This window comes from Sinocyclocheilus rhinocerous, unplaced genomic scaffold (genome assembly GCF_001515625.1).
Source record: "Sinocyclocheilus rhinocerous isolate Xijiao unplaced genomic scaffold, SAMN03320098_v1.1 scaffold7325, whole genome shotgun sequence".
In the NCBI taxonomy this organism is placed as follows: domain Eukaryota; kingdom Metazoa; phylum Chordata; class Actinopteri; order Cypriniformes; family Cyprinidae; genus Sinocyclocheilus; species Sinocyclocheilus rhinocerous.
This window is the reverse complement of record NW_015661915.1, coordinates 29859-40602: the sequence shown is the minus strand read 5'-3', so window position 1 is coordinate 40602 and position 10744 is coordinate 29859. Positions and strand designations below refer to the sequence as shown.

The 10744-nt window shown below is 37.8% G+C and overlaps 1 protein-coding gene across 1 annotated transcript in view; it reads right to left on the bottom strand.

The window, feature by feature from the left end:
• Positions 1–1397: 1397 nt before the first annotated feature.
• The window catches only part of LOC107726884 (uncharacterized), a 38808-nt gene continuing 29461 nt past the window's right edge, over positions 1398–10744 (bottom strand). Inside the window, exon 10 of the mRNA XM_016536592.1 lies at positions 1398–2248. Within this exon, the coding sequence (XP_016392078.1) occupies positions 1398–2248 (851 nt within the window). The remainder of the gene's footprint in view (positions 2249–10744) is intronic.

Genomic DNA, 10744 nt, shown 5'->3' with positions numbered 1-10744 from the left:
CCTGGTTCTCCTGTTGGACAGCCTGAATCTGCTGGAGAGTTACTTCCAGACCTGGGCCCTGACAGTAAACCTCCAAGAAACTAAAGTCATGATCTTTCAGAACCGCTCCAGACCTCAGGGACTAACACACACATTCACACTATCACACAGAACCACTGAAACCACAAAAACATATCAGCTCGGCCTAAAAATCACCTCAACGGGTAACTGTACTTTGGCTGTGAATGAGCTCAAAGAGAAAGCTCAAAGGGCTTTCTATGCCATAAAAAAGATCAATTAAAATTGATATCCCAATCCAAATCTGGCTCAAACATTCAAATCAATAATTGAACAAATTGTACTATATGGCAGTGAGGTGTGGGGTCCATCTATAAAATTTGACTTTCTAAATTGGGAAAAACATCTAACATCTAACTGAAACTCTACATCTAGGTTTCTGTAAAAGAACACTTCAAGTACAAAGAAAAACACCAACAATGGATGCAGGGCAGAATTAGGCCAATATCCTCTCCTTCTTAACATCCAAAAAACAGCCCTGAAATTCTGGAAACACCTAAATACAAGTGACCCCAGCACATACCTTTATAAAGCCAGCCTCAGGACTCACACACACTCTCAACCATTCGGCCCACACAAATCATCAACACAGAGAAAGATAAGTATGTCACCCATTGGAGAAACACCATTAAAAACAACTCAAATTAGAATGTTATTTGACACTAATTCAAGAGTACACCATGGCAAACTACCTGAGCACAGTGACTGATGTGAAACTCAGGAAAACATCGACGATGTACAGACTCGGCGAGCACAGTCTGGCCATATAGAGATGGGCTGGTGCAGACAGATGTGGGTCTCTCGTGAGGAGAGAATCTGCTCCCACTGCAGTCTGGGAGAGATCGATACAGAGCTGCACTTCCTCAAAATGCCCCAAATACCAAACCATGAGAAACCACTTGTCATAAGAGGAAACTTTATAATTGTTCAACAGGTTGCATTTATTTAACAGATTGCATGAACTGCACACTTGCTTGAACTGTGTAAATCAACTACCGGGATCTCAATCTGAATAGGGGTGGGTTCCCCGCCAATCGAGTACAATATGATTGGCCAACATAATAAAGTTGGTTCCACACATCTCCCCTCTTTTGAAAATAAAATTTTGTTTCCCTTTTAACACGAAACAAATTATCAATGTTATAACACAACATTCCCATTTGTTTCCTTCAACAACAGTTTAAACAAATTAAAGAGCAACATAATGTAATTTTACTGTACTTATTTTTTCTTTTTTTTCTTTCACTTACACTATTATTTAATTTATTTTTTATTTCATTTTTTTTTTACAACAATAACCACAAATTAAAACTCAAATCCGCCTCTGTAAACTGAAACAGTCAATTTCCGTCCAGGTAACGTTTTGGCGTTTTCACAACTCTCCCACTGGAAGTCACAACTGGTGGTTTAATGTCCAGTAAAGGTGCAGCTGGGGCAACTGCATGAGTATTTGAATGTTCAGTCCCAGTCCCAGAAAGAGCTGATTCCTTTTCTCCTTGAGGTTCAGCACAGATTGTAGCATCTGGTTGCAATTGCATTGCTTGCAAATGTTTCCTGTTCCTGTGCAGGACAGCTCCATTTTGAGTTTGCACCATGTACAATCTTGGTCCTGATGTTTTGTTCAGCACAACGGCTTGTGTTTTCCAGTGTCTCTCACTATCCAGCTTAAGAAGGACCTTCTCGCCAGGATGTAATTCAGGCAATACACGAGCAGAGGGTCTTCGGTCATTGAAGAACTTGTAAGACTTATTTGCAGCTGTATCCTTCCTCTCCACTGCTTTACAATCATTGGGTCGAGGTTGATATTTTTCCTCAAGCATTGGCAGGTTGGTTCTAATCTGCCAACCAGTCATTAACTGGGCAGGGCTCAGACCGGTTGCAGCTACAGGTGTTGCACGATAGCGCATCAATGCCAGATGAGGATCGGGTTGGCGGAGAATCCGTTTCGCAGTTTGAACTGCTCTCTCTGCAGCTCCATTGGCTTGGGGAAAATGAGGACTTGAGGTTGTGTGGTGGAAATCATAGTCTGTACAGAACTGCCGAAATTCAGCCGAGGCGAACTGTGAGCCATTGTCAGATACAAGCTCCCTGGGAATACCCCATCTCACAAACATGCACTTCAGTCTGCTGATAACATGGAAGCTGGATGGTGTCTGCAGGTGAGCTATTTCGATGTCACGTGAGTAGTAGTCTACAAATATTAAGTAGGTTCTACTATTCAACTCACATAAATCTGCTGCACTTTTACACCAGGGACCAGTAGGCAAGGGTGTAGTGATTAGGGGTTCTCTTCTTTGTGTGGGTTTGTGGCCCCTACAAAACGTGCACATTAAAACCCTCCTGTTAATGTCATTGCCTATTCCTGGCCACCAAACTGACATCTTTGCCCTTTGACGACACTTGGCGAGCCCCTGATGCCCTTCATGAATTCGGATTAACAACTCCTCCCTCATTGACTGCGTCTAGTGTAGAAAAGACACAGGCACCTAAGAGTTTGGGGGCAATGTCCTCTAATGTTATAATGGAGAATATAACGCTCACATTTTACAGCCTGATTCAAACGTTTCAGGTCTACACAAATCCTGATCGAACCATTCGTTTTCACTTCGGGCACCATTGGGGCACACCATTCAGTCAGTTCTGTGACTTCTGAAATTATCCCTAAGGACTGCATGCGTTTGAGCTCCTGTTCAACCTTAGGCAACAGAGGAAAGGGAATTCTGCGAGGGGTGGATAGACTATAAGGAGTAGCATCTGACTTTAGCTCAGTTTTCACTGGTTCACAATTAAGCAAGCCGATGTCTCAATACACATCATCTTGGTCTGTAATTTCATCCACCCTCTGTACTAGGCCCATCTTACAAGCAGTGCTACGGCTGAGCAAATTGTTGGCAAATGGCCCAACAATGACAAAGACCCAAAATTGAAAACTTTCCCCTTTTCTTTCAGTGTTTACTAGACATTTCCCCATGCAACTTACTTTCCCCCCAGGACTCCGCACATTTATATTTGTTTTGACCAGCGGGGGCGCTCTTGTAAGCTCTCAAACACTGAGCGTGACACGATGGTGATGTCGGCACCGGTATCAATTTTGAATTTGACCGACCTGCCCTGAATTGGCAGAGTAGCATACCATCTGTCCTCTGCAGCAGATTCATTCATTACAGACCCCAGGAAAAATGCATCACTTGTTTCACTATCACACACCACAAGCTCTTTGACATTTTTCGTTTTACATGCAATTGCAAAATGTCTCAGCTTATTACATTTCCCAAACCTCTTATCTCATGCAGGGCAATTATTCTCATTGTGTGTGTGATTACAGCGTGTGCAGTCTACAATTAGTTTTCTCTCACCACCCTTTTCCTTTCTCGGTGGACCCGTAAAGCGTTTTGAGCTTTTGTGACGTCCGTGCTGTACAGCGCTCACTTCAGTGCCCGCTCCACCGCTCGCATTTTGTGTCTTGATGAGCTCAGACCCCGGGGCGATCTGGACTGCTTTGTCCACTGTCAGTTCGGGTTCCATTTGTAACTTCTGGGAAATGTCACGGTCTGCATCCCAATGACAACTCTGTCCAGTATTTGTTCCTCTTTGCTCGCACCAAACTCGCAGTATTCGGTCAGTTCACAGAGGCATCTCACAAAAGCCTCAACGGTCTCTCCTGATCTCTGCGTACGCTGGTGAAAACAGGCTCTCTCATGAATAACATTCCTCCTGGGCATGAGATATTCATTAAATTTGCCTACAACAGTCTTGTAATTATTTGCATGTAAAGCTTTGGCAAACATGAATGATCCGAATATCGCTTCGTCATCCTTGCCCATTACATACAGCAAAGGATTAACTTGTACTTCCCCGCTTTCCTTGTTCAGCTTCATCGCGATGCGGAACCGGGAGAACTGCTGGATCCATGCAGGCCAGGTATCAAAGGCCTCTGGTGGGTTGAACTGGGACATTATCACTTCCAAAACAGGGTGAACTTGCTCGTGAGTATAACGTGCGCTTCTGACACCATGGCATAAGAGGAACTTTATAGTCGTTCAACAGATTGCATTTATTTAACAGATTGCATGAACTGCAGAGGTGGGGCTTTCAAGTCACAAGCAAGTCTGTCATATCCCTCCCAAGTCCTCAAAGAGTTAAAGTTAATGAGATAATTAAGTAACTAATTAAGTGATGATTGAGCATTAGTGATGAACAGCTGCTGTTAACAATCAACATCATTGAAGAAAAGAGAAACACAATGAAGAAAAGAGAAACAAACTAACTACATCTGACTTTAGCTACAGCCTTGGATGAAATCAACTGAAAAAAAAACACACACACACGCAATGTCACCATAATTGTGGTCAAGGTTTGCTTTAGTTGGTCTCTTGACACTTTTACTAGTTCCAAAATTATTTGTTTTTAAGCAATTGCAATGTTGTTTCAGAGCAAACATTCATGCATTGCTGAATCAAAACCTCAAATTAGCAGATGAGCTTACACTTTCTGCATATAACTCATGATGAATGAACTTGTATAAATTAAGTTTATTGACTGACCTTCAACTATTACTGAACTGAAAAAAAAAAAGAAATCCCACTAAACAAATGCCTCCGTAATGCTTTGATATTGAAAAAGAGGGAAGATGTATCAGCTCAGGCTTTTAGACATGAACACTTATCATATGATCCTCAACAGTGGTGACAATAATTATTCATACTGAAGTGCATGATAGGAGCTTTTACTATGGTGTTACCCAGCATGCATTGCAGCATGAAACATTTTGTTGATTGTCACCATTGTTGAGATTCATATGCTGGTTATTGATGTCTATGTGTGTCTAACTAATACTGGCGTAAAAATGTGTATATGCATTGTAAAGATTAAAATTACTTTCTCTGTAACTATTAGAGCAGCACGTTGTTTGTATGCTGTAGCGTCACAGGACTGATTAGACAAAACCTAAACTAATAAACAGAAAAAAAAAATATTTCAGTTCTAATCAGGACAGCTCGTGATAACATTCTCATCATGTATAAGCAACTAACACCTACATAGTACTGATTTTTCTGCTTTACAACACCTCATGCAATACAATAGAGAGAGGTCTAACATCAGAAGTCAAGGGTCAAGAGCCCAACTAAAGCAAACACTGATCTCCATGATGGTGCCATCATTTTAACCAATAAAACATCAACATCTGATCCTCTGTAATTCTCAATAACAGCAAGTGTTCATCACTAATGCACAATCATCATTTAATTAGTCACTTAATTATCTCATTAACTTTAACTCTTTGAGGACTTGGGATATGACTTGAAGACTTGCTTGTGACTTGAAAGTCCCACCTCTGATGAACTGCACACTTGCCTGAACTGTGTAAATCAACTACCGGGTTCTCAATCTGAATAGGGGTGGAGTCCACTCCAATCGGGTACAATATGATTGGCCAACATAATGAAGCTGGTTCCTCACACCACTATTATAAAGTAAATATTTTAAAGTATTTCCCCAATTTAATAATTGCACCACAATAAAAAAAACAAAAAAAAAACTCTCCTGCATTCTCGGCAAAAAATCTGATTGTGCAAATGTAGCTGCAAGATGTATAGCTGCCTGCCAACTCCTGAGGCACAGCCACAGCCAAGAAACCAATATCCAGTCATTATACGGCCAACTCAGACCAAACCAACTAAAACACATGACTGTAGAATATATAATGTTTATTTCAGTTACTCAGTTTATTAGTTAAATAAATAAACTTGTTACACAATCTTTACTATTCCTTGTTCTAATGTCCTTCTTTCGAGAGAGAGAGAGAGAGAGAGAGAGAGAGAGAGAGAGAGAGAGAGAGACATCTTGATCAGTGTTTATGTTGTTGAGAAACTGATCCTTGGCTTTTTAATTTACTTTTTTACTTTAGCAAGGTTTTCTCAAGGTTATGTTAATAGAATGTTTTAAAAGAACATCCTTGGAACGTTGGAAAGATTTATAGCAGGGCTGTCCAAACGCGGTCCTGGAGGTCCGGTGTCCTGCAGAGTTTAGCTCCAACTTGCTTCAACACACCTGACTGGAAGTTTCTATGCCTAGTAAGAGCTTGATTAGCTGGTTCAGGTGTGTTTAATTAGGGTTGGAGCTAAACTCTGCAGGACACCGGCCCTCCAGGACTGAGTTTGGACAGCCCTGATTTATAGCCTTTCCCATAGTTATTGTTCCTAACTTTTCACTTAAATTTATGTAAAGCTTATACAAGTGTTAGAATGAAACACTTTCAAAACACAATAACAATCAGCGATACCAAAACTTTTTTATTATTATTATTAAAATACTGACAAATTTCTGTAGACTATAATGCATTGATCTGACTATGCCAGGGGTGGCGAACGTCGGTCCTGGAGAGCCGCAGCCCTGCAGAGTTTTGCTTCAACCCTAATCAAACACACCTGAACAAACTCTGCAGGGCTGCGGCTCTCCAGGACCGGAGTTCGCCACCGCTGGACTATGCAATGCCACCTGAAAACATATGATTTGAATGACAGTTTGTTTTATAACAATACACAAACACGCCTCCAATGAAAAGTTTTCTTTGGTATATTAGATACATGAAGATTTTCTCTGCTCCAACAGACAGTGGTCATTGAGTTAAATGCCATGAGAATATTACATTTATTTTTACCGCTATATTTATTTTAAAACATATAATGTAAATTCCACAAATAGAGCCCTGTGTCATAAAAGGCATATTTTAACAACATTTCACACTTGGTGTGACGCATGACGAACAGTTGAATTGTTTACTTGGTTTATAGGGCTAATAAAACTGATAAGAAAAAAAGTTCTTCATTTTTAAAATTCAGTTTTCTGAATTCAGTTTCCATTCATACAATGTGATAGACAATAATGGGAATTCCTCACGAATGTCAAATAAAACTTCTACCCCTCTATCAGACAGCTCATCTGCACTCATTTATACACTTACTGGTCGAAGATGTGCCTTAATAATCACTCTACTAATCACTGCCTCCTACAATATGACATTTTCTTAAACTCTCTCCAGACTGAGACACTTTAATGAATGTTTATTAAAAAAATGGAAGCAAAATCTGTGCCAAAGCATGAGCTCTTGTTACACCTTTAACAGGCTATTTAACGGAGTAACAATCATAATCATAATAATAATAATAATGGAAACAATATACACTGTTTTAATAAGCATCATTACGTTCAGCATGGATTGATGTCACCCTATTAAACATCATTACATTTGATTACATTTATTCTTTAAACAAGGGGGTAAAAGCCACAATTTGTTGATTAAGAAAATAATTATAATTCATGTAATATATAGGAAACACTCTCTGTACGATTTTTTTTAAAGGACTTTTAGTGTAAGGTTGATTTTTTTACTTTAAAAGAAGAAGAATAAATTGTGTGTATACCTATAATCTTTTTTTTTTTCTTCCCTAGAGAAACTGAGTGAACGGCATTCTGGAGGCCATGCAGCGTTCAGGACGGGTTACAGCATCCTGTTCATAAAGACCATGTTATCTGTACAAATATATTTGCAGCCAGAAGCTCATGAACAAAATAGCACACGGATTTAAAGCAGAAATTCATTAACAGTATACAGCAAAACTGAAATCTAGTAATTAACACATTAGTGATAAATGAACACTCTCTGACCTGAAAAGTGAAGAATCCTCAGTTAAATGAACACTGCTGAGTGTTTATATAAAACACACTACAGAGTTTTAAAGAAACACTGAAGCAGTGTTAAAGTTAATGAGATAATTAAGTGATTATTGAACATCAGTGATGAACTGCTGCTGTTAACAAGCAGAATCACTGAAGAAAATAGAGAAACAACAAGAACAGAAACGGTAGAAGCAGAAACACAACTACATGACAAAAAAGATTGCTTTAAATAAGTTTAACTAAAACCTGTTAATACAGAAAAACCTTGTGTTTGGGCTCAAAAGGGATAACGAGAATCACTGATGTATTATTTTATTAAATGTTTTATTTTTTTGTTACTACAATGGGCATTACTGTCTCGATTGAACCTTTGATCCAAGTGTTAAATGTAAATGTATATAACAGTTTTGCAACATGTCATCATGACGATGTTTAAAATAAACCAGAAACATCTCATGCCCTTTGCTCTTATATGTATCAATCTGAGTTAAAGAGAGCCTATCTCAGACGGTCAGACTCAGATCACTTTCACATAGCAGCAATAAAAACATTTAAAAAAAAAACAAGAAAAAACATGCAGTTGTTTTGTATTTTTTCCCTCTCTCTCTCTCAGATCCCACTCCCAGACTGCTTTTAACCAAAACCAAAACTGTGAATGTATCCAGTATGCAATGCAGCATTAATATATTATACTGTAGCCTTTTTTGATACACTGTAAAAAAAATCCACCTACAGTATTTCAACTGAAGTTCTGTTGCCTTAAATTAAGTACAGTCGAACTGGCTGTACAAGTCATTTCAACATATATAATATATAACTGAGTTTTTAAAAGTTGATTCCGGTAAAACGTATTAAACTAGCTTATTTTGATCAGTTAATGTGAAAACCTACATTGCCATAACTAACTGATCATATTTTTATAGCTTGTTTTGATTTTATTTTTGGTTCACTTTTAGCAGTTTGTGTTTTTGGAATAATGTTCAGAGTTGATCATTTTTGTTGTCGTTCAGTGTCACCATTGTTATGTTTTGTATGTAGAGTACTGATGTCTGTGCATCATTAGGTGATGCTTAAAATCTTCTATAACAAGACAATTTCACATTTTTCACAGATGTATCTCAGCATTACTTTCATTGTTGTGAAAGAACCATCAAAAAACAGTTATGAATTTAAAATAAGTTAAAGGGTATTATTTATGCTTTAATAAAGCTAAAATAAAATCTTTATATTCATGCTAAAAATAGTTTGACTAAATTAAATCAACCAGTTAGCTTATTTCAGATTCTATATTGTCATCGTTTTAAGATCGATTTAGATCATGAATTTGAATATGAATATACAATATCTAAGATCCCAAGCAAATGGAGCACTAATCAGCAATAAAACAATTAAATTTCTTACTGTCACAGTTATGTTTTGCTATGTGGACTCTTTTTTTTAATATTCTGTTCTGTTATCTTTAGTTCCTGTTTCTCTGCTCTGTTAGTTTCAGTTTCCTTGGTTTCGGATTATGTTTTGTTTGTTTCTATGGTTACAAATCATTATCGCCTGTCTAGTGTTTCAAAGTGAAAGTGACATGTGTCTGACTCAGGTAACCTGCTGCTTCTTCACAGAGATGTACAAACAAGGACAAACGATAACAAATTTATCTTAAACATCTTTATGATGACATGATACAAACATGCTCAAAGGTGCAATCAAGACAGCAATGCTCATTCCAGTAACATAAACAATAAAATAATAAATCAATTCTGATTATCTGTTTGGAGCTCCATCACATGGCAGTGGATTTTCTGCATGAACCGGTTTTATTAGTTTCTTCATTATGCTTTTGCACGCATCTGTAAATGCCTGTGTGCTGATCTTTAATCACATAAATGCACACAGAGTGTTTAAAGCAGTGTTTCCCAACCCTGTTCCAGGGGGGTATTCCAGAGAGCAGGTTATGTGACATAGCCGGGTATGTTTGAGGATAAGCGAGCGGATAAACTCAGCTCTCAGTTCCAAAATCGGAGGTTACTTTCAGGGTATGTAAGTAACCATAGTAACTTGCTATCTGAAGATAACCTGCTCCGGAGTAGGTTATGTTCCAGGGTCAGTTCACTTCAGAGCTATCAGCGCACGCGTGACCTACTGACGAGCCTTCAGTGGGCCTGACAGATAGCGCACAACATTATATATTACAATATTATGTAATATAGCCTTATATCTCTCTCTCTCTCTCTATATATATATATAGTTGTATGATATGTTAATTATAAAGCGGTAATACAATAATAAATAAGTTAATATATTATTCTAATATGGTTATTATATTTATTTTATTGGCATATATAACAGTTATAAAACACTATTATGACAAGGTATGTTTAATTTATTATATATATATATATATATATTTATTACATTTTATATTATCATCTCACACATGGATCGGCATTTTCTATAATGTATTCCTTTAATAAAAATACATATCTGATATGACTTAATATATAATTAGCATCAAACAAACAATACAATTCTTTTTCTCAAGGATTAAAGATTAAACGGAAAAAAAAGAAGAAAAATGATTGCACAACCATCAGTTAGGTGGCGATATGCAGAGGTGGGACTTTCAAGTCACAAGCAAGTCTACAAGTCATGTCCCAAGTCCTCAAAGAGTTAAAGTTAATGAGATAATTAAGAGACTAATTAAATGATGATTGTGCATTAGTAATGAACAGCTGCTACTGTTCATCCTTCTGTGTCACATGACTCTGATGGTGCAGTTCTGCAGTTTATCTGAAGCCTCTGACTGTATTCAGGATCCTCAGACAGATCTGGAAACTCAATTTTAGCATTTTTTACATTTGTTTTGGTCCAGAACACTTTCATGATCTGATGTCCAGTAGGGTATGTAAAAATGCAGCTCATTATCGCTGATGAGTCAATTAGTGCATAGTTGTGTGACTCACACCCCAATCAGAATCCCCAGAAACTCAGAAATAATAACAATGAATGTTTTTTC